The 26,071-nt window shown below is 35.3% G+C and overlaps 1 protein-coding gene across 1 annotated transcript in view; it reads right to left on the bottom strand.

Moving 5' to 3' along the window:
• Positions 1 to 13,520, bottom strand: part of KDM5A (lysine demethylase 5A) — a 74,950-nt gene extending 61,430 nt beyond the window's left edge. The window contains exons 1-4 of the mRNA XM_036236303.1: positions 12,902 to 13,520; positions 10,340 to 10,417; positions 8,872 to 8,994; positions 1,905 to 2,075 (exon numbers count right to left, since the gene is read on the bottom strand). Coding sequence (XP_036092196.1) covers positions 1,905 to 2,075; positions 8,872 to 8,994; positions 10,340 to 10,417; positions 12,902 to 13,066 — 537 coding nt within the window. The 5' untranslated portion in view covers positions 13,067 to 13,520. The remainder of the gene's footprint in view (positions 1 to 1,904; positions 2,076 to 8,871; positions 8,995 to 10,339; positions 10,418 to 12,901) is intronic.
• Positions 13,521 to 26,071: the final 12,551 nt, after the last annotated feature.

The raw sequence follows: 26,071 nt of genomic DNA, 5'->3' as shown, positions 1-26,071 counted from the left end.
AAAAAATAATAAATGTCCAATAAATTCCAATAAATACTATAGGAAACTAGATAATTCTCCCACCAAATTGATCTACAGATGCAAGAAAATACTCATCAAAATCTTAGCAAACTTTTGTAGAAATTGAGAAGCTGGTTCTAAAATTTATGTGGAAATGCAAATTATTTAGAAATTCTGAAAAAAGGACAAAGTTGGAAGACTTACACTACTGCCTATCAAAATTTACTACAAAGCTATAGTACTCAAGACAGCACAGTATTGGAGTTAGGCAACAAAACAGAGACCAGAAATAAACCTATATATTTAAATTCAACTGATTTTCAAAAAAGGTGCCAAAGTAAATCAATAGGAAAAGGGTAGTCTTTTTAACAAATGATGCTGGCACAACTGGATATTCATTTACCCCGTTCTCCTTCCTAAAAAATTATATACTTTGAAACACACACACACACACACACACACACACACACACACACACCCTAAAAATGGATCAAAGACCTAAACATAAAAGCTAAAACTATAAAACTTCTAGATGAAAACAAAGAAGAAAAATCTTTGTCGTCTTCAGTTAGGAAAAGATTTCTTAGCTATGACAACAGAAACACAATCCATAAATACAGAGGGGAAAAATAATCAATAAATTACTCTTGAAATAGATACCATTATAAAAATGAAAAGGTCAACCACAGACTAGGAGAAAATATCTGTAAAACCATTTTCCAATAAAGAAGTTGTATAGAGAATATACAATGAACTCTCAGAACAAGTATAAAATGAGAAACAACCTAATAAAAACAATTTGAAGAAACACTTCATGAAGTAAAATATATGATGGCTAATATGCACATGAAAAGATGCACAACACCATTAGTCATTAAGGAAATGAAAATTAAAATCACAATGAGATACCACTACACCCACTAGAATGACTATAAGCAAAATAACTGACAATACCAAGTGCTGGCAAAGACGTGGAGAAACTGGAAGCCTCTACATTACTGGTGGGAATGTAAAATGGTTCAGCCACTTTGGAAAACAGTTTGGCAGTTTCTTAAAAAGTTAAACATAAACTTACCATATAACCCAGCAATTCCACTCCTAGGTATCTACCCAAGAGAAATGAAAACATATGTCCACACAAAGACTTGTACATGAATTTCATAGCATTATTCACAATAGCCTTAAACCGGAAACAATCCAACAGTCCATCAACTAGTAAATGGATAAACAAAGTGGTATATCCATTCAATAGAATATTATTCAGCCATTAAAAGGAATGAAGTTCTAATACGCACTAAAACATGGATGAGCCTTAAAAACATTAAGCTAAGGGAAAGAAGCCGGATACAAAATCATGTGGTATGACTACATCTATGTGAAATTTCTAGAAAAGACAAAACTATGGAACTAGAAAGTAGATGAGTTGTCATCTAGGTTTGGGGATAAGAGCAGGAATCAACTATAAACAAACACAAAAGAACTTTTTGGGCTGATGGAAGTGTTCTAAAACTAGACTGTGGTGTGTGATTTTTATTAAAGTGTTAACTGTGTACCTATAACAAGTGAATTCTATAGTATGTAAATTATACCTTACTTAAGCTATTAATAAAACACACACATACATGAAATCAAGAGAAGGAATTTTTCAAAAAGCTTAAGCAAAAGGACTTATTTTAAATAAGAAAACATTCTTCATTCCCATTAGCCTTTATCTTGTAAACAACCAAAAATAGTTGATTTTTAAACTACACCTTGCTTCCCCAAATTCTGGTAGGTGGAGAACTCTTTTTCAATTTACTATGCATAGGCAATTGCTACTTGTTATGGTGGACACAGTCTAAAGTTTACACTTGGCAAACTGGATTTATCCACTCCTAAAAAAAAAAAAAAATGACGCATCTCACCATAAGGCTGACACCAGACTGGAAAAGCTCATATGGGTAGAGAATTCTTTCATAATGTGACTTCAAAAGAGACCCAGTTCCTTTTCCTGGTAGATATCCTAAGCGGCTACCCACTTTCGACCATTTCTTCTCTTTGGTGACCATTTCAAAACCACCTTTGCTGCCAACAATCTGAAAAGAAAGAAAAAATTATTAAGGGAAAGAAGGCAGATTCATGTATTCTGACTGTACATCTTACCTGCTAATACAAAAATTATTCTGGGCCTAGATCTCAAGTTTCCTTTTAACAACCATCTGATGAATCTGAAACATTTTAAAATATTGAATGAGATGGTGATTTTTGGAAATTTTAAACTCTATTATTTAATTAATGTTATTGTGCCTACCTTAAATGAACCTGGCATTTAACAACATGTAATGAATTTAGACTTTGTACATTATACACCTTAAGAAAGCTAAATATGTATATGCACTCTTTATCTTCAAGGAACTCAAAATATAAGAATATGGATCAAAAATAGACATGAGGAATAAATTTAAATTATATAGTACAAAAGAAACATAATTCCTGAAATTAGAAAATGTATCGAATAACATAAAATTTAACAAAAATGTCAAGTAAACAATGGAGTCAGAGGATATTTTGAAAAAGAGGCTATAATTTTTCAAAAAGGTAAAAGTTTTACATAAGATTATAAAGGAAGGATACAGAAAGATCACATTATAGTCATAGATTTACTGGAATGTATTAAGATAGGAAGTGATGAAATAAGCTGGCCAATTTGGCTGAATCCTCACATCAAACCTGGCATTGTACAGAATATCTAAGCTCCACATCTTCCAGAAGCTGATATTATACATCTCTCACACTCTATTTTTTTCAAAAAATGAAATAAAATAAATAAAATAAAATATATAGGGAGTTTTCAGTTTCACTGATAACAATTAAAAAGAACTGTGACATAGTTACTTGAACTTGCAAATTTTCCTCTTCGAATATACATTACTCTATTTTACTCCATCAAAAGAGGAGAAAAATTAAACATAGAATTATCATATGATCCAGCAATCCCACCGCTAAGTATAGTATACCCAAAAGAACTGAAAGCTAAGATTTAGACAGATACTTGCATATCAATGTTCAGAGCAGCGTTATTCGCAATAGCCAAAAGATAGAAACAACCCAAATGTCCATCAAGAGATTAACAGATAAACAAAATATGGCATACACATACCATAGAATGTTACTCAGCCCTAAAAAAGAATGAAATGATACATGTGACAACATGGATGAATTTGAAAACATTATGCTAAGTGATATAAACCAAACACAAATGGATATTACACAATTCCACTTATACAACATACCTAGGGTAAGTAAATCATCAAGAAAGCCAAATAAAGGTTTTACCAGGGGCTACAGGGAGGGAGAAAGTCCTGAAAATTGATATTAGTGATAGTTGCACATTTTGAATGTACTTAATACCATCAAACTATACACTTAAAAAGAGTGAATTTGGTGTGTATATTTTATCATGTTTAATAAAGACTAATAAAAGCACGTACTATAGAGCCAGACTGCAAGAGTTCGAATCCTAGCTTCACTATTTAATAGTTGGATGACCTTGGGTAAGTTATACAATTTGCATCTCAGATTCCTCACTATTATTATAATAATAGTACTTATACCTAATTATGAGGTTGTTGTGAAGACAAACGAAATAAATAAAACATGAAAAGCACCAGGACAGCAATGTTAGCTATATTATAAATGTCTGTGTGTGGACAAATTGGGGTGGGGGGTGTGAACATGCTATAAATAAGTGAAGAAAATATTTTCAACTCTCGTGCTCATGTGTTTCCACTCATGTGTTTCCACATGAGTTCATATGCATAAGATTTGTATACATCTCTAACTCTTTAGCTTCTCCTTTTATACCCTCAGAGAAAATCCTGTTAAGAGCTAACCAGGAGAAATTCATAAAGAGAAAAAAATGTAGTTTTCAAATTTTGTAGTGTAGAAGATGACACAATTAGGGTGGTTTAGAGAGAAGGCTATTTGGAAGCAAATGGATAAATTAAAACAACTTTCTTTCATATCCTTCCAGTGCTTCTACACTGTCAGCTATTGTTCTAAGTGCCTGAGATACATCTGTGAATAAAACGAATTTCCCTCATGGAACTTACATTCTAGTGGGATAAGACAGGCAATAAACATAACATGTAAATTTTGAAGTGATAAATCCTGTGGAAGAAATTTTAAAAAGCAGTTAAAAGGCCTCGCAAGTAACAGAATGAGGGTAAACTATCACAAAAAGCCTCATTACAAAGGTGAAATGTGAGCAAAGACATGAAGGAGGTAAAGCACTTACCCAAGCAGATATAAAGGGAATAGCCAGAGCAAGGCCCCTAAGAAGCATGCCTAGAGTATTTGAGGAACGATAAGGAAGCCAATGTGGCTAAAGCAAGTGGGAAGGAGTAGTAAAGGAAGTCAGAAGGGAAACAGAAGCCCTCTCAGTATTCTTTATTATCCAATACAATTATCACCATTACATAATAGCCTGTTTTGTATTCAAAGCACTTCAAGCTAAAATGTCATTAGTATTGACGGATCTGCATGGATCTAGTCACGCTTTTCCCATCCAGTTCTGATGATTACTGGCATGCAGCTGTGAAAATGACAGCCAGCATAGTCGGGTATAAAAGCTATCTCACAAAAAAATCAAAACAGTGACTTTGGCTTCATGAATACAACACTCTAATAAATCTAACTGGGCCTAATACTATAAAAACATAAACTTTACACTAGTTTTACTCCAGCTGACAGACTCAAAGATTAGCACGCTTAATTTCAAAATATAAACCATTTATTCCCAACACTGCAATATACTGTAATATATTACACCACTGTCACTAGAAATATATCACTTAAGAACCATGCCCTTTAAAAAGATACACAGCATGCACCTAAATTGCACATGATGAAGAATGGCCTTTGATCAAATCTGACCAAAGAGCAATGTCAATCAAGGCCAAAAGTTCAGTCCAATAACAAACTAAGTCTGGCTAGCAAGAGACAATTTTAACAAGGTAGTAGCAATATTATACTTAAAAGCTCCCTCTCAAAACTCCACTAAAAAAAACAGTGAAGGAGCACAAAGGCATACTCCCAAGATGATAGACCAACAGAAAGCAGGTAAATGAGTGATAACTTAGCAGGCAAAAATACAAAAAACAAACAAACAAATGAACAACCCAAGCACCTGCAATAGAAGAAAGCCAAGGAGAAGCTTCTGCAACATAGAACTTGAAAAGGCTTAAGAAATGTAAGCACAGTACCTTTAAAATTAGGGATGGCAATAAACAGAAAACAGAATTGGCTGAAAACATTTATAAAAGCAATTAGACCACCACCAGCCAGCAGAGCCAGGCAACTATCCCTTTCCTATTCCAGCAGAAGACTGAAGGTTTATTCACAAGAGAGTTTGAAAAGAAGGGACTCTACCCTGAGAAAGAAATAGGTAGTAAAATATAGGATCAGTCTAATAGTCTAATCAGTCTAATGGTCTAACATCAGGCTATTAGTCTAATATCCAACTAATAAGAGTTCTAAGAGAAAAATGTTGAAGAAACTGTCCTAGGACTAATACGAGAAAAATTATAAGAACTCAAAGACATGAGTTCAGATTAGAGAGATTATCAACTGCAATAAAAATATTGAATAAAAATAAATACATATCCCCAATGCACATTACTGTGAAATCTGAAACCACTGGGAATAATGACTGGCTCCTGTCTTCAAGGAAAAGAAAGTCACATACAAAAGAACAATAATACAGAAACCTTCTTTTCAACAGCAACACTAGAAACCAGAATATGGAGAAAAGGTTTCAAAATACTTAAGAAAAATGATTTACAATTTAAGACTTAACTCCATCAAACTACCAATAAAGTCTTAGAATATTTTTAAAGAAAGAATTTACAGCCCATTTACCTTCTTGCTCCTGAAACTAGCAGAAAAACGTTTCACTAAAATAGGCATAAACTAAGTAAAAGAAAGACTTAAAACAAGGAGGGGCATAGAAAATTCCCAGAATGATAATAGTGGAAGGAAGTTCCAGGCTGACAGCTGACCTTAAGAAACAACCAGTCTGGATTGCACCAGGAAAGAGAATTCCAGAGGAATGGCTTCAAGAAAATAAAACTGACAGATTATCTGATGAGTATAAGCATACTGAGAGATTTATACTTCTGCTACAAAATCTGAAAATAAAATGTTGATAGTTATAAAGAAAATATACAAAGTAAAAAGGGGGGATTATTAACTCCAAGAAAAAGAAAAATTGGTATAAGGAAACAATCATAGCACCACTACAAGGCTCAGGTACAAATAATATTTGTATTCACACAGTCACATGAATCATATTGATTAATAAAAAATTGATCTAACTACACTATAATGGAGTAGGGGACCTGAAATATGTGAGGATTTAGATTTCTTACACCCACCTCTCATATCGGTAGTAGAATATCGGTATATTTAAATCTGAAAAATGAAGAAATAGCGTAACAAACACATATTTGGAAATATAAAGATCAGAAACAGAAACAGCTAAAAGAACTGAAAATTATTAGCTCTGAGAAGTGGGAATGAAAATGAGGAGGTGGAGAAGAGAGAATGCTGGTTTTCATCTTAAGCCGCTTTAAAATGTACTACTTGACCAAAAAGAAAAAAGAAACTTAAGGGCTTCTTTAGAAAGAAGTTCTTTAGAAAGAATTGAACGTTCTTTCCTGCACTGATTAACAGTAATTGTTAATGTAAAACACCATTAAATTATAGACATTCCGAGTAACACTTATTATCAAAAATAACAAGACAATGATTTAATCAAAATGGGAACCCATCATATTGATAATTTAATGACTCAAAAGGCTGAAAATTTACTTCCCATTAAATAGACAGAATCAGTGTTTCAAAACTATGTCTATAATAACAAACTGTGCTCGCTTCGGCAGCACATATATAACAACAAACTCAAAAGATGTTCATCAGTTGTCAGCCAAAAATAATCTTTTTTAAAAAGCATACCTAATGACCTAAAAATATCAGAATTCTCAATATTTTCTGCAGTTTTCAGCCTGAACCTCATGCTAGAAAGTAAAATGTCATGCTAATGAAATAGTCACCCAATGACATCAGAATAGTAGTTACTTTTGGGGAAAAATACTGACTGGAAGGAGATGAAGGAGCCTGCTACAGTGCTGTAAATGTTCTATACCTTGATCTGTTAAGTGGTTCTGGGAGGGAGAGAAGAAAGGAGGAAGGGAGTGTGTGTGTAAAGATTTGTCCAACTGTACATTTAAAATTTGTACATTGAACTTAAGTTACACCTCAATGTAAAGAAAAAAACTTCAAGTGGTGAGAGGCGGCAAGCTATGACATTTGGAGAACAAAAGTATTATAAAGTATAAACAAAGTACCTACAAAGTCAAAAATTTTCTGCCTTTTACATTTAAATCTCAGTTTTATAAGCATTCTCAAAGATTAAGGGAAAGGGATGTCCTGGGGACTTAAATACAAGACTGCAATAAAACCCAGGACAATGAAACTTAACCTTTAATCAACATATCTGCAATACATTCTCTAACAACTTAAACAAGATATACTTTATTAGTATTTTCCCTTTGCATACACACAAAAAAATTGGATTTTTCAAAATAAACAGCCCAAATGACAAACACTATATAGAACTGTGAACAACTATATATTCTAGTTAGGATACATCTAAAGCCCCTTCCTAATTTTGAAATCCTACAACTCTGTAAAACCAAGAATGCAACCTAATTTACCATCAGAATAAACTTAATGTTTACCTTTTAATTGTCAAAAAAAAAAAAACTTGAAACAAATTTTTTATCTAAATGGTTCGCTAAAAGATTCAAAGCCAACTCCCAAATTCATTATAATTTGCCTTTTGGTATTATCACACAAATGAACTGAGTAAGTCTCAGCACAGTGCTTACTTATTCACATCACTACCTGACTGATAAAACAAACTTAGAACTGTATTTTAGTATAAGATTACACTTCCTATAGAATGTTCAGTATAAAACAAAAATTTGAGAATTCTGATCTGACATTAATTTTTAAATCATAAAAAATAACGTAAATGTAATTATTCTTTTTTCATTGAAAGTGAAATCATCTAAAACTAACTGCAATTTAAATATGAAATTTTTATTTCAAAATACTGTATCAATCATAGGATAGGCTACATAAATAAGTTGTTTTGCAAAATCCTCAAATAATCAAGCTGTCTTCACTCACAATTTAGAACCATCATATACTTTTATTATTGTGTAACAAAACATGTCTTCAAGGTATTATAAACCCTGGTGCATGTCAGTTTTTCACAGTAGGGAATGTAATGTTACAAAGTTAAGCTAACTATAGTCAAAAATTAGTCTAAACACTTCACAATTAGGTTTTCAAGCTATTATTCATTCTACTGGATAAGGCTGGCTTTGGTTAACCATAAACACCACTTACAGGTATTCACACAACTGATAAGACACCATATATAAGAATGCTGAGTAACATGAATCTCCTTAGTATACTAAATTTACAATTAAGAAATAGGGAAAAAAGATGACAAGCTCAACACTAGAATATTAGTTATATATACAACTACTAGAACATTAGTAAGTTGGTGTCATTTCTTTTGCATTATTCTCTATCACAGAGCCTATTAATCTGAGTCATTAAATATTAATCTCCAAACAAATTATAGAATAGTTTATTTTAAATAATGTTGAGATCTCTCATTTCCATTTATTCATGCTTGCATTTCATTGTCAAACAAATCCTACATAGAAAGTGATGTTTTCCATCAAATCTATTTGAAATTCCTAATTTTATAAATTTACTACCCTCTGCTCCAATTTCTAAACCAAATAAAAGCCTCACCTTGCTCAAAGCGTACAGATCCAAGATTTTTCTCTCCACCACAGGGATCTTCAAAGTAGATCCTTGAAGTTCCCAAAATTTTGCTAGTTGATCCAAGAAGTCCAGTCTCACTCTGGTCATTGCCTAAAATTATTAAGATATAAAAATGAGAAATAAGACCTATGTTACAGTTGAAAATAAACGTGTTTTTACTTAACTCATCTCTAAAGAAATTCAGACTTTTCATTATTGCTTAGTCCGGCTCTATAAAGTAAGCTAATAATAAAAAAGCAAAAATATTTCTAATAAATTTTATTCATTAAAGTAAAAAAGTTACTCTAATATACATAAATGGTTCTCATATTATCAACCAAAGAAATTTGGGAGAAGCTGGCTTAACTTTAAGCCAATCAGAAAATTAGATTATTCTCTTTCTAAGCATTCTAAGTCTGCCATTTCATCTGTAGATAATATGCACACTTAAGGTACAGCAACTCTCTACCTCACTGATATTAAGATCCTTTAAGTGTCTAATTACAGGAGACTAAAAGAAAAAAATATGTATTAAAATCTCAGAAAATGTTTCAGGAGCATCAGGGAAATAAAAACAAAACAAAACAAAACAAAACCTCAGCATGACATGTTAAACAAGCCTCAGCTAAAATTTCTCTTTTGTAATCTGACAGTTTTCTACCACACTGAAGAATCTTCTGAAAGCCTGGCATGGGGGGGACTGGGTGAAAAAGGTGAAGGTATTACAAATTGATAGTTACAAAACTGTCACAGGGATGTAAAGAAGAGCATAGGTATATAGTCAATGATATTATAATAACTATGTATGATGCCAGGTGGTTCCAGACTTATCACAGGAATCACTTTATAGATCATATAAATGTTTGATCACTGTACTATACACCTGAAACCAATATAAAATATGAAACGTCAACTCTAATGGACAAATTAAAAAGATAGTTCATGTAAGTAGAATTATAAAAAAAGAGAAAGAAAATCTGGTAAATGAGAATAGAGAATCAGCAATATTTAAAGAGATCTTAAATCAGATTAACAGTCTTGGAAAAGTTCTGTTAAAGCCAAAAAAAAAAAACCCACCTCTGAAAACTAGGTTTTTTGATAGAATTTAAAACACTACTTTTCAAAGACCACAGGAAATAGAGCATTAACAAAAAATTTTAGTAGACTAATAACTGCTGAAGAAAGTACAACTTAAGAATTCCAGGTCTCTAAGTTGGATATTTCTACTATGAAAAATATGGCTAGAGACAGTTTCCCATAATCCCAATTAGGTGAAAAAACTAATAACTACTTGAAAAAATAATTTTTTTTTTTTTTTTAAATCAGAAACTTCTTTGCATTCAATATTAACTAACATGAACTCTGAGCCCTGGTACATGAACTTCTCAAAGTTCTCTTCCTGGAGGCCTGACATAAAGAATAAATCAGGAGACAGAAATGGGGACGTAACACTCACCTCAAGTTCATTCAGGCGCTGGACTCTGGGAGTGAAACGAAAGCTTTTTACTTCACATGCGAATGGAGGTTGCCAATCCTAAATAGAAAGATTTTTTTTTAAGCATAGTGCTATATAAGCAAGGAATGCATTATTCTTTCCCTTAATTTAAGGGGTAGGTGGATAAGTTGTCACAAATCATAACACAACTAACAAGTCTTCTTTATTGTACAGATAAAAAGATTAATACTATTATTTCTAATAACAAAATATTACTTATCTCCAATATTCTTCGTATTAAAATTATTTTATCTATAAATACTTAAATCTCACCAGTCCCATTATTTACATCCCACAATTATGCTTTCCCCAATTATTCAAGTGGAACACAGTGAGCTCATGTATCTCAATACAGTGTCTACTAAATATCCAAGTTTAACAGAATTTGAAAGAAGCAAAAAAGGAATAATTAAAAATTAAAAAGAAATTTTTAAGCTACTTATGTAATTGAATACTGTTTTTTTCATTCATGTATAATGTGACACAGCACTTTACAGTCTATATTACATAAATATGTTGTTCAAAGCCCAGCTTCTGGGCACTTAAATATTTAAAAAACACACACACACACAAAATAAGCAAACCTATAAACAAGGACAATTTCCAGATTGGAGATGTGGTGTAAGTGAAAAGAGATAGCACATTTCAAACACGGTTCTAGATAACATAATTTGGTTTGACCTAAGTAATAATAAATCTGATTAAAAACTTGAAGAGTAACAAAAAAAAAAGTTATCTTATCTTGGAAACTAAAGAAGTCACCAATACTGAAATTAAGTTAATTGAAATTAAATTTTCAATAATGTGACAAAGAGAAGGTATATTATTTCAACCTTCTTTCAAGTAATTAAAAAACGTGTGTGTGTGTGTGTGTGTGTGTGTGTGTGTGTGTGTGTTTACCAAAAGGAACCTTGGACGGAGTTTCTAATTCATAAAGGCAACAGAACAGATGAAAATATGGTTTAGAAAAAACTGTGGTGCTTATGATTTTGTCAATATTAGGTTATTTTGATAGAAAAAAATTAAGTGAAGCTTTTGGAAGATGGCTATATATATATATATATATATATATATATATATATACACACACACACACACACATATCATCGCTCATCATAGCAATGATCTGTTTGTGCTCTGCCTCCAAATGATAGCCTATAATCTTAATCAGATTCACCTAACATAATCAGAGTAGTATGTCTGGGTTTCAGAAGTAAACAGATTGATCTAGGTTCAAAATTTACTTTGCCACTTGCCCCAGATCAAGCATCTGATGAGGTATTTAAATGATCCAGACATCTTCTATAAAACAAAACTTTATTTACCTACTAGCGCTTCAAAGAATATTAAATAATTAATAGGTCCTAAATTAGCTCCTCCTTCCCATCTAACCTCTTTTTATTCACTGTGGTACACACCAGTAAGGTAGTCTGGTGGAAGCAAATGCTTTTTAAAGGGTGAAACATAAAACATAAAACAAGGTGTTCCTTTAGGAAGCATTAAGGCAGTAGTTCGCAAACTTTAATGTGCATCAGGAATCTACGATCTCTTGCTAGAAAAGAAGATTCTAGATATCCACATTCAGAAATTGATTCTGGTCTGGGAATGAGGCCTAGGGATCTACATTTTAACAAGCATAGGGTTGACCGTGGTGCAGATGCACCAGGAACATCATTTGGAAAGCACTGGTCTAATGGGAAATCTTTTGACCTTGAGCAAATCACTCAACCTCTTGGGGGCACTATTTTCCCCAAACAAGGGGTAATATCTGCTTCCTTACCTTAATGATTGAGAATTATAATTAACTTCTAGGCAAACCCAGTTATTTGCAATAAATGTGATTTGTAAATTTTGATCCATGGTTCCTTATATCAAAATATTTCAACGTTTTCTTTCTCTCCATCATTGACAAATTCTTCCTAAGCCTCTAATTTAAAAATAAATGCTGCTCCTTGTCTTCCCCCGGGACATTTTCTCACTGCTGCAATTATCAGTCTGAGGTTCTTGTTTGGTGATACCATCCTAGGGAACAACTAGAGTTCAGATTACCGTTTAAGAAACCTTAGGCCTGAGATGAAGCCTGCAAATATTTAACAAATTACGCATTACTAGGAAAAATAAATCCTAGCTGGGATAAACAAATATCCGACAGAGGGCAGTTTCTACTATCGTACAACAATGAAGATTATACATGAATGTAGGACTCGTCATGCCATAACACTTCAAACATCTTATCGGACAACGAAAAGCCTAAAGCCTTTTGTTACCCTTTGCCCACAATCCAAAAAAAGTATCAGTTCCCAAGTTCTAGGCGGAAAGGCCCCAGAGACACCACTCTCGCATTCAGACAAAACTACAGAATACCGCAAAAGAAACAGAGGCAAAAACATCCAGAAACTTGACTTCTGGTCGTTGAGAAATGAAGCAGAGTGAATATGGAAGGCGAGAAGAACTGGAAAAGTAAAGCTAAACCAAGTGTATCGACTCCCCCACTCTCCTCCCTATCTCCTCAGATGCCGGTACCTTGGGCGGTCGGATTTTGCAGATGCCGGTTTTCTCTGCCAGAGGCCGGATGCGGCCAATAAAGCTGAGCGGGTCTGTGAACTCCTCCCAGCTGGGTTCGAAGACTGGGCACTCCGGGGGTGGCACAAACTCTGCCGCGTAGCCCCCTGTCCCCACGCCCGCCATGGCAATACCGGGGGCGAGGGGGGGAGGGGGTTCCGTGGGGGAAAGCAGGTAGAGAAAGGCCGGCTGAAGCCCACCAAAACCTTTCACGTTCCCTGACAGGGGCCGAAGCTCATCTTCTCAGACAAGAACTGCTCAACACAGGAACCCCAGAATCGCTTCCTTCTCTCGTTTGTTATTGTTTCCTTCGGGGCTTTTCCTCACAGGGCCCGGACTTTCCGGAAGTTAAAGTGCTTTAAAATCCCTCCGCCACACCAAGAATCCCTCCGCGGCACCGCGAAGCCTCGTCGTACCACCTTCTTTCTTCCTCTTTCCCAACAACCCAGTGTTGCTCCTTGTATCCTTGTCCGTGAAAGCTCTGCGCTAGCCAACGACTTTAAGCGGCACACCTTGACGGTCCCACGCTCTCTCCTATAGGGGGAAAGTACTCGGAACCGAGACGGACGATCTCTTCCGGCGCGGAGGAATGTGTAATTCTCCCAGAGGGCAGAGGTTCTGCTTCCGGCGAGGAGGGGCCAGTTCCCCTTTGTGTATAAATGGACGGGAAAACAAGCCCGACCTAAACTCGGGCACACCCTTTCGCTGCTGGGGGTATGCAGCGTGTTTTTAACCTACTTGTCTGTTCTTTCCCTGGAAACTAAACTTTTGAGATTATCTCCCTTTTTTCAGTCTTTTGACTGCTAGTGTTCAAATAGTCTCACTGGTCCGCTTTATAGCCGCCCTATCTCCATGACAACAAATTCGAGTGGAACGCGTGCCCCAAAATCCTGCAGGCCGGCAGAATTGCTTTCTGTCCCCATAGAAGCAACGGTTCTTTACCTTGCTTTTCCAAGAGATGTCAACCTCCAAGTCATTTCGCTTTCCTCTGGCACCAAATACTCCGTAATCCTTTCTCAATTTGCCATAAAAGCTATGGCAACTCTTCTGATCCTGCCCGTCAAAAATCTGTATGCTTCTGTCCACCTCCACGTCCTACAAATTGTGGAGAATAACGTAGAAAGGCATAAAGAAATAGTGTGTAGTTCTTAGTATCAAATATTTGTTGAAACGAAAACGTATTTCTCAAGGCTTGTTCTCATACTCTCTTGTGCACTCTCAGCTACCTCCAGGACCTAAATTTCCTGATGACTCCCAAATCTGTATTTCCAGCCTAGGCTTCTCGCCAATTTACAAGCCAGTACATCTAGCTAGCTACTGGGTGATTACACTTGATAAACTTAAAGTACTTTGAACTCATAGTTAATCCCTACTGTTCAGTTTCTATGAATAATTTCATCCATCTACTCAGATGCCTGAGCCAGAAATCTAAAAATAATCCTTAACTCCTGCTTCCTTACTGTGTGTGTGTGTGTGTGTGTGTGTGTGTGTGTGTGTGTGAGAGAGAGAGAGAGAGAGAGAGAGAGAGAGAGAGAGAAATAAGTCGAGAGAGTCTATCACTTAATAATCTTAAATCCACCTGGATCTATCCGTTTTTATTATCATTGTCCTAATTTAAGTTTTTCTCACCTAAACTATGACAACAGCTCAGTTCTTGCCGCTGTCAAATCTCTCTCCATTCAGTTATCAGTGTAGTATCTAAAATCCGTAATTTATCTTGTCATTTTTCATCTTCAAACTCAACAATTACAAATGCTTTATTACTTGCTGTCCTACTCCCAAACTTGATGTCTTATGCTTTTCTATATACTACACAGAAATTTTTGTGGTCGTTGTAATGCACCATGCTTTCACCTCTGAGCCTTCACGGATAACATTACTTCTGTTGGAACATATTTTTACTCTTCTGACCCCACACCACTGCTTTCTACATCCCCTCTCTGCCATAATTTCTACTCTTTCATTCATCAGCTTAAAGATCACTTCCTCTAGAAAGCCTTCCATAATGCTCTAAAATTGTTTAGTCAGCAGCAACCTGTACTTTCTTCTCAAACTTTTTGAAACTACTTGTTTAATTTGCCTTTCTTCCTCAGACTGTAAACTATATGAAGGCAAGGGCAATGTCTTATCTTATTGACATTATAGTCCCAGCTCCTAGAATAGCATTTGGTGTTTAGAATGTGTGTGATATATATCTATTGATTGAATGAATAGAGTTACATAAAAAATTCACATTGTATTTCATTGCCTCATCCTAAATTTATATATATAATAAATTGTATTTGAGACCCTACCATGAAGTGATATTCATTATATCCCTCATTTGATAATAGCATCTACAATGCTATATCTACCAGTCTAAACCCCATACAAAAACACTTTGAGGTGATAGTTCTGTTTCAGTCAGCCTTTGTTGTGTAACAATCCACCTCAGAACTGAAAATGAAAACTTTATTATTAAAATTCTGTATTGTAACATTCTGGTTTTTCATGGTTTCACCTGAGATCACTCATGCACCTATAGTCATCTGACAGCTTGACCGGAGTTGGAGTATCCAAGGTAACTGTCGTCACTCACATGTTTGGCAGTTAGTGCTGGCTGTTGGCTAGGAAGTCTCAATTCACATGGCTTCTTATTCTTGGTAGAGTAGACAAGGCTTTTTGTCAGCATGTGGGTCTTAAAGTTCTAAGAGCATGACGATGGGAGCCTAGGCCAAACGTCTAGACTCCAAATTGTACAGGATCACATTTGTCACATTCTACTGGTCAAAGCAAGTCATAAAGCAAGTCTTGATTCAAGAAGGTGGTAAGATAAACTTCACTTCTTGTGAGGAAGAAGAATGATATAATATTTCAAAAAGATGTACAGAAAAAAAGATATGATTCATTGCATACAGTTATAATGATTCGCAACAAAAATCTAAGGTTTTTTTACTACTTAAATCTGGACAACCATAATATTCACACACAAAAAAGAACTAATTAAATCATAAATAAAACGAGTAACATTGAAATAATTCGTTCATTAAATATTGACTTAAAATATAATGATTTTGCTTTAACATTATTATTAGAGCAGCAGGACCCTGCTCAGTATAAGCACAAACTCCTGAAAGCTTAGGTTGTTCCTGTTTATGTCCCATTATTCTTTTAAGTAAAACTTTCCTATTATTTTAAACAAATATTGACTTAAAATATAATGATTTTGCTTTAACATTATTATTAGAGCAGCAGGACCCTGCTCAGTATAAGCACAAACTCCTGAAAGCTTAGGTTGTTCCTGTTTATGTCCCATTATTCTTTTAAGTAAAACTTTCCTATTATTTTAAACTATCTCCCTAACAAAATATAAAAGTGTAATGCTTCTCAGTCATTCTTTCCTTTTTTCTCTCTCTCTTTTTTTTGCTTCATCTAATTTTTTATGGAGATATTTGTTTCTATATATCTCTTGATCTCTCTTTTTGCCTCTTATCTGAGCAGGTCATTCTTCAGTATCATGTTGCTTAATCTCCATGTATTTGTGGTTCTTCCCACTTTCTTTTTACAGTTGATTTCTTGCTTCAAAGTATTATGACCAAAGAATATGGTTGGTGTGATTTCAACCCTCATATATTTGTTGAGGCTATCTCTGTGTCTCAGTATGTGGTCAATTCTTGAGAATGTTCCATGTGTACTAGTGAAGAATGTATAAGCAGCTACTTGGGAAGGAAAGCCTCTGTAACAACAATAAGCTGAACATCTAAAACTCCCAACCTGCATACAAGCACGTCTGAGTGAGGAATTTGTGAAAAAGAGCTGGAGCTCCCTGCAGGAGAACGGGAAGGCGAGAAGGTGTGGCAGGTTCCCTGAACAATCCTGCCTGAGAGAGCTGTGAGCTCCACACAGCAGTAGTGCCCGGGGATCAGGGCAGAAAGCAGAGTGGTGGGGACAGCAGAGAAACAACAATTGATAATTACCATCCACATATGCAAAAGGCGAGGCTCAGCTGCAGTCCCCATCCTCCAACCCACAGGCCACCTCACCCCATATCCTCCAAGACCAAACACTGCAGAGCCTCAGGGGAATCTGAACAAATGCTACCGAAACTGTTGCTAATATTGACAGGGACTGAGACTGAGGGTAGTGAGCATGACTGAATATTTTTAGGGGGGAAAAAAGGCATTACTGGCTTTATATAAAGCAGGACTCCAAAAGGCTTAGATGCCGCATACTGGAAACCAAAAGAAAAACGTCTTCTTAGCAAAAGGCTAAAGAGAGACCTTTATATAATAAATCTTCTTTCTGGGGGAAAAAATAAAGCAGAATATGTTTCCATTAATGTCCAGGCAAAAAAAAAAAAAAAAAAAAAAACAGTCCATTAAACACCATGAACAACCAAAGGTGACAAGGCAGCTTAGAAAGAAAGAGAAAAATCTCCAGAAAATAAACTTAAAGACATAGAGATGTGCAACTTAAATAACAGAATTCAGGAGGGTACTTCTGAAAAAACTCAGTGAGATCCAAAATAATTCATATCAACAATTCCAGAAATTAAAAAAAAATATAGATTAGCGAAATGAGTTTTTTAGCAAGGAGATTGAAACTCTCAAAAAGAACCTTATAAAACTTCTGGAGGAGGTGGCTTCATAGTGTAGTGGTTAACAGGTCTGCTTTACATACAGAAGGTCCTGAGTTGGCGCCCCAGGCAGAGCCATGGACCATACCCTGGGTGCGCAGGCCCCCTGAGTGCACCAGGGAAACCAGCCCCCAGGGGGTGACAGGCCCCTGGTGCACGGTGCGAGCCTGTGAGAGGAGACACCCTTCCTTCAGAGATCCAGTTCTTAAGGGGAAACGGTAACATCCATAGGTCAGGGGTGGAAGTGGGGGGCAATTAAAGAGGGAGGGAAAAAATAACTTCTGGAGATGAAGAACACACTAAAAGAGATGAAAAATGAAATACCAAATTTGGAAAATAGAGTCGAACAAGTGGAGGAAAGGATCAGTGATATGGAAGACAATTATTTAGAAATAAATCAGAAGGAAGAAGAGAGAGACTGAAAAATGTCAAATAATGAAAGAGAAATACAAGAACTAGCTGATACCATCAGAAAAGGAAACATAAGAGTAATGGGCATTCTCAAAGGAAAGGAACAGGAATTAGAAAGCATTTTCAGAAATAGTTGATGAGAAATTTCCAAAATCTAAATAATGAGCCGGAGCTTGGAATTCAAGAAGTCGACAGAACACCCAATTATCTCACCCAAAAAGGCCTCCTCCAAGACACATTATATTAAAATTATCCAAAATCAATGATAAATAAAATTCTCAGGGCAGCCAGAGAAAAGAAGTCAGTAACCTATAGAGGAAAACCCATTAGATTATCGTTGGACTTTTCAGCACAAACCTTACAAGCAAGAAAGGAGTGGAATCAAATATTCAAACTATTAAATGAAAGGAACTACTAGCCAAGAATAATGTAACCAGCAAAGCTCTACTTTAGATATGAAGGAGGAATGAAGGAAGACCTTTCCAGGCATACAAAAATTGAGGGAATTCTCTACTATGAGGCCTGCATTACAGGAAATACTGAAATGGGTCAGCTCGCCTAAAACAGAATGACAAAAAAATACACAGCTAGGAGTAAGGTGACTAGCAGGCAGATAGAAGCAGAGGAATATAACCCTTATTAAAAACAGGGCATTAAAAGCATAAACAATAAGAAGAGATTTAGTATTGCAAAATAGTAACTAATGTTCAGAATACATAGGGACAAGTTGAGATGATAACAGAAAAGGGGAGGGGTCAAGTATCAAAATTCTCAAAAGCAAATGGAGATAAGGCATGAGCAGAAGAAAATGGACTACTAAATATATATAACTATCCTCTACATATTTGTAATGGTAACCACACATCAAAGATTGAGAACTGAAGTATGTAACATAAAACAAGAAGGATCAGAGGAAAACCCCACAGAAACAAAACAAATTTATAAAGGAAAAAACAGACACATAAGGACAAAGAAGCAATGGATTCACTGAGCTACCAGAAAAATAAAATAAAATAAAATAAAATAATCATAGGAAAACCTCATATTTCAATAATCACCCTAAATGTAAATGGACTAAACTCACCAATAAAAAGGCACAGAGTTACAGATTGGATCAAAAAAAAAAAAGAAAAAAAAACATATGTTGCCTCCAGGAGACACATCTCAGTTCCAAAGATAAATACCGATTCAGGGTAAAAGGGTGGAAAATGATATTTCAGGCAAATGGCATTCAGAGAAAAGCGGGAGTAGCGGTACTAACATCAGATGAAATAGACTTTGAAATAAAAAAGGTAAAGTAAGATACTCAGGGACACTTCATAATGATAAAGGGAAGCATATAACAAGAAGACATAACACGTATTAATATCTATGCTCCCAATCAGGGAGCCCTGAAATATGTAAAGCAATTACTAACAGAACTAAAGGAAGAAATAGACCAAAACACTATTGTAGTAAGGGACCTAAATACTCCACTGTTGGATATGTACAGATCATCCAAAAAAAAATCAATAAGGAAATAACATCCTTAAATGACACATTAGACCAACTGGACATAATTGACATTTTCAGAGGCTTTTGTCCCCAAATAGCTGCTTATACATTCTTCTCTAGTGCACATGGAACATTCTCAAGGATTGACTACATACTGGGACAGAGAGATAACCTCGACAAATATAAGAGGGTTGAAATCATACCAACCATATTCTCTGATCATCATGCTTTGAAGCTGGAGATCAAAAATCAAAGCTGGAATTCAAGTGGGAAGAATCACAAATACATGGAGATTAAACAACATGCTACTGAAGAATGATTGGGTCAGAGAAGAGGTAAAAAGAGAGATCAAGAGATACATAGAAATGAATGATAATGATAGCACAACATATCGAAACTTTCGTGACACAACAAAAGTGGTAATAAAAGTCCATATTATTACAGGCCTACCCCTAAAAACAAGAATGTGCCCAAATAAACAACCTAATGCTTCATCTTAAAAAACTAGAAAGGAAGAACAAATTAAGACTAAAATCAGCAGAAGGAAAGAAATGATAAAAATTAAATGAAATGGGAAAGAACAACAACAAAAAAACAATAGAAAAAATAAATGCAACAAAGAGCTTTTTCTTTGAGAAGTTTAATAAAATCAACAAACCCCTGGCTAGACTCTCTAAAGAAAAAAGAGAAAGGACACAAATAAACAGAATCACAGATGAAAGAGTGGAAATTACAACAGACACCACGGAAATACAAAGGATCATAGAAGAATTCTATGGAAAAGTATATAACACCAAATTTAATAACCTAGATGAAATGAATATGTACTTAGAAAGATATAACCTTCCTAGACTGAATCAAGAAGAACTGGAAAACCTATCAAAAAGTAAAAGTCCAGGACCAGACAGCTTCTCCAGTGAATTCTACCAAACATTCAAAAAAGATTTAATACCTATTCTCCTCAAACTCTTCTCAACTCATTTTATGAGGGCAATATTACCCTGCTACCAAAACCTTGTAAAGATAACACATAAAAAGAAAACTACAGACCAATATCTCTCATGAATATGGATACAAAATTCCTAAACAAAAACTAGCGAACTGAATATAGCAACATGTTAAAAAGATTATACACCACGATCAACTGGCTTCATCCCAGGGGCACAGGGATGGTTCCACATATGCAAATCGATTAATGGGATACACTACATAAAGAAATGAAAAAATGAGAATCATATGATCATATCAACAGATGTGGAAAAAGCCTTTGACAAGATACATTATCCATTTGTGATCAAAACACTTAACAAAGTCAGTATAGAAGGCAAGTACCTTAATGTAACAAAGGCCATATATGACAAACCCTCAGTCAACATTATTCTTAATGGTGAAAAACTAAAAACCTTCCCTCTAAGATCAGGAACAAGACAAGGCTGTCCACTATCACCACTGTTATTTAGTATAATGTTGGAGGTCCTGGCGAGTGCAATCAGGCAAGAGAAAGATATGAAAAGCATCCAAATAGGAAACAAAGAAGTCAAATCGTCTCTATCCGCAGATGACATGATTCTTTACATAGAAAATCCTAAAGACTGCACAAGAACACTACTAGAAACAATAAGCAAATAAAGTTTCTGGATACAAAATCAACATTCAAAAATCCATAGTGTTCCTATAGTATAATAATGAATTGTCAGAAAAAGAAGTGGAAAAAATAATTCCTTTTGCAATTGCAACAAAAAGAATAAAATACATAGGAATAAATTTAACAAAACATGTTAAGTACCTATATGATGAAAACTATAAACCCTATTAAAAGAAATTGAAGGAGATACAAAGAAATAGATATTCTGTGTTCTTGGATTGGAAGAATTGACATAGTTAAAATGACTTTATTACCTAAAGCATTATACAGATTTAATACAATCCCATTAAATCTCATCGGCATTTTGTAAAGAAATAGAACAAAAAACCATCAAATTTATATGAAAACTCAAAAGACCCCAAATTGCCAAAGCCATCTTGAGAAAAAAGAATGAGGCTGGAGGCATCGCTCTGCCCTACTTCAAATTATACCACAAAGGACATACGAATGGCCAAAAAATATATGACTAGATGCTCACATCACTAGCTATTAGGGAAATAGCGATAATCAACAAGACAGTTAAAAACAAATGTTGGAGGGGATGTAGAGAAACAGGAACCCTCATACACTGCTGGTGGGAGTGCAAATTGTTATAGCCACTATGGAAAACAGTATGGAGGTTCTTCGAAAAACTAAGAATTGATCTACCATATGATCCAGCAATCTCTCTACTGGGTATTCACCCCAAAGTCTTGAAAACCCATATCCAAAAAGATATTTGCACACCAATGTTCATAGCAGCATTATTCATGGTGGCCAGGACATGGCAGCAACTAAAGTTTCCTACAATAGATGATTGGATAAAGAAGGTGTGATGCATATATACAATGGGATATTACTCAGCCATAAGAAGAGATAAAATACTGCCAATTTGCAACAACATGGATGGATGTTGAGACAATCATGCTAAGTGAAATAAGCCAGACAGAAAAGATAGGAAGCCACATGATATCATTTATATGTGGCATATAAACCTAAAAGCAAAAAGTGAACATGACAGAGACCCATGAGCATGGACAATAGACTAGTGGTCACCAGAGAGTAGGAGGGGAGGGAGAAGGGGAAAAGTTGATGAAGTAAAAAGAGTCAAATATATGGTGACAAAAAGAAACTAACTATGGGCGGTAAACACACAATGCAATACATATATGCCTTAGTGTTGAATTGTACAGCTGAAATTTACTGGAATTTGTTAACCATTGTCACAATAAATAAATAAATAAATAAATAAATAAATAAATAAATAAATGTAATTGTTGATTAAAAAACAGATTTAGTATTTAGAAAACAGAGAAAAATTGTTATTTGTATTCCAAACTAGAGAAAGGAAGAATCAACAAACTCTTGGAATACATATATGATATAATTAAGACTCATTTTTAAGTGGAATTTGGAGCAACAGACTTCATATAGTTCATAGAGGACAAATCAGAATAAGAGATTCAATTTTTATGAACATTCCTTCTTCCTTTATCATGACATTATAAAGAAACAATCATTGTATGAAATATTGCATTTAAAAATCTTTAGATCACTTTACCTACCACTGAACATAGAGAACAGATCACAGACCTTATTCTCTACTCCATACCAACCTAGACATGGGAGTAAAAATATAAATAAATAAATAATGGAGAGGAGATGATAAATAGCAGTCTTCCATCTTCTCCCTGCTCTGTGGTTTTTCAAAATTAAAATATGATTAGTAATTATTTCTTCATTTTCTTGGTGTAGGCGTCCTGGACAGGTGTGTACTTTTTGTTTACTCATTTCCTTTCATGTATTTGTATGTGTATTGTCTGTTTTTCTGTAATCTCTCAGAGGACAAGAGCTGTTATTTCTTAAATATATCAGTAAGTGAAAATGGGAGCATCCCAAATACATGCTTCTTTAGTGATATTGATTCTTACTCTGATATATTATTGCTGTGAAGCCTATGATCTCTCCTGCACAACTGAGAGAAGCCAGAAGTTTACTCTTCAGTTATTTGTACTGAGCTAATTAAAAGTTAATTTTCCAGGAAGGTAATGTTTTTTTCCACTGGAAAAGAAAAACCAGCCCATGTTACTAAGAATGAATAGGAGAGATTTGAAAATGTTTTCATAGTCATCAGGTGAGTAGAACTTGGGGAGAAAAGGTGAAAATTGTCAACACTGTAAAATGCCAGAAAGAGATCATGTGAGATATCATAAGAAGTGATTATTAAATCTAGCAATTAGTAGGTAGTAGAGCAATTTAAATAAAGTCATGGCTTCAAAATCCAGTTTCTAATGAGTTGTTAAGTGAATAGGAGGTGAAGCCAAGGAGCCAAACAAAGGCTCAAGATTTCTTGGTTGTAGAGGAGAAAGTGGGGTATGGAGAGATGAAAGTTACTAAAGGAGAACCAAGAAACTTTTTATAAGCTAAGAGAGATGAGTTTGTCTAAGTGCTGAGAAGAAAGAACTAAAGGAGAAATGGAGATTGGCTATCTAAGAGAAAAATCAAAGTCCCTAAAGAGATAAAAGAAAATGCGTGATGAGAAGAGGAACACAACTGACTATAAAGCAAGGGGAAAGAAGGAAACAAGTAAAGGTACAGAGATGGTAAATAAGCGTGTGAGACCACAAGAAGTTGAGACAGTCGGTGCCTTTGAGTATTAAAGAGAAAGTTACTGGGAAGGCCAATGTGGAAATTAGGAGGAGCAAACATTTCCTGTGAAATGTTTTTCTTCACTTCTGTGGGCTTAATTAAGGTTGGAGACCATAAGTTTATGGTGATACCATTTCCTATAAAGATGAGCCATTCTCTAGTAGAAGGAAGATGGCAAGAATAATCTAAAGTGCAGGGATTATCAGCACAGTTACAACAGGATGACAAAGAAAGAAGATATGATTATTGGCAAGAACAGTCAAATGTTATGCACTCCAGAACTAAGCTGAATAGGAAAGTAAAACCCTGGGGTGGGAGAACGTATGAAGTTAGTGTTTTCTACGTTGCTCTTCTCACAACCTCCAAATATATTCTTCCTTTGTATTTTCCATTCTGATTAATGTCAGTGATTCTAGCTAGCATCCCTGTCCTGGGTCCAGCCTATTGGAACTTTGAAATATCTCCCATTTCTTTCATCATATTTCCATCATTGCCACCCTGTTTAGGCCTTTGCCTTCATATGAATTGTCTCTGTAGCCTCTCAGATCTTCAAGCGTTGTTGTTAATTCATCCTCTGCCACTGGAATGACTTTTTAAAATTATCATTCAGATGTTGGATGGTTGCAAGAGACAGATTGAGAATGACCCCTTAGCATTTGAATAAGTGATGATGCGTTAACCTAGATATAGAACGAAAGAAGAGCAATCTTACAGGAGGGACAACATACATGTAGGGGGATATGTTATACACGTATTTAAAAACAATTATTGACTGTCTGCTATGTGCCGAGCACTCTTTTAGATGCTGGATATATGACAACCACAAGGCAAATTATCTCCACTCATAGAGCTTACATTCTGGTAGTGAGGGGAGATAAAATAATAAGCACCAGCAAATAAACATATACTATTTTAGATGATGAATAGGTCTTTTAAAAAGTAGAGAAGGGATGGAGTGGGACAGTGGTATGGGAAGATAGGGTAGTCAGAGAAGGGCTCAAGATTGATGAGATCTGAATAGAAGCTATGCTATAAACACACAATGACAAATTGGTACATGAATATCAAAGCAGAAAGGATTACTTATAATCAAGGAAATGGTATTTGCATTGGACTTGCTAGAAATTTTATGAGTGACGATTCATGAAAGGGTCCATCCAGATGAAAGGAAGAGTGTGAGACAAAGCTGAAAAGTGCTTGCTACATTCAGAAAATAACCAGTTATTTATGATAATAGAGATAAGTGGGGTCAGACTGTGGCAGTGTTTAAATGTCTAGACTTCATCCTCTACTCTGTGGCCAAAAGTTAATGAACAGGAATGTTCATTAGTTACCAAAAGTTAGTGAACAGGAACGTGACATGCCTAGAAGAATGCTTTAAAAAAAATAATCATCTTAAGAATGGACTAGAGAAGGAAAAAAGTTGAGGAAAAACACTAGTTAGAAACCTAATGTAGTAGTTCGAATGAAAGGTAATGGGACCTGGAGTGGAAATAAATAGGAAGATATATATTTGAGAACCAGTATGAAGATAAGATCACCATGATTTGGTTAAAAAAAAAATGTAGGGGCTGAAAGAGAGCCATAAATACTGAGCCAAGGTGTCTGGGAATATTTATATGTCACTAACAGAAAATCACAAAAGGGAAAAAGGCAGGTTTAGGAGAACCTAGCGAGTTTCTTTCTGACATTTTTAGGTCTTGTACCAGTGAAGAATCCCAGGTTTTTCCACAACAGTAGCTGCAGCTCTTGAGACTGAAGTTCCTTTCCTCTTATTCCTGGGACACCTTGCTTCTCGGGAAAGATGAGACTACAATTGGGTTTTCAACTAGCTTATGTTATTAAAGCCAATTTCTCACACCTCTCAGGAAAATAGTGTCTGCTACCTGACAAAAGTAGTAGCACTTATATACAAAATCCCCTGACTGTACAAATTGAACCACAGTTCCTGTCTTGGCTTAGGACACCAGGTCAATGGAGAAGAAACGATCTTCACCTTCTTGAAATAAGCTTGTACAACACAATAATCCTGCGCTCTTTTCCATGACCATGCACGGCGTTTCTGCATCATTTTTTCATGAAAACAAAGTAGTTGAGCAAGCATAACCTGGGGGTGCCCAGAACTAGTTAGTTCTGACCTCAAATATCAGTACTGGGACGAGCTGAGTTGAAGCTGAGTTACACCTATGCCCAGAGCTGTGTACAGAAGTAAAACTACATTTCCCGGCGATCTCTGCGCGGTAATACGCGAGAGAGGAAGGGCGCGAGGGGGCGGGGCGTGTCTCTTGTGAATAGCCTTTCTATTGGTGTGCAGTCCAAAGAGCCGAGTAAAGTTGGG

The sequence above is a fragment of the Rousettus aegyptiacus genome, unplaced genomic scaffold (assembly GCF_014176215.1).
Source record: "Rousettus aegyptiacus isolate mRouAeg1 unplaced genomic scaffold, mRouAeg1.p scaffold_m13_p_2, whole genome shotgun sequence".
Lineage (NCBI taxonomy): Eukaryota > Metazoa > Chordata > Mammalia > Chiroptera > Pteropodidae > Rousettus > Rousettus aegyptiacus.
The sequence above is the reverse complement of the archived record's forward strand: the minus strand, read 5'-3'. Positions and strand labels throughout refer to the sequence as shown.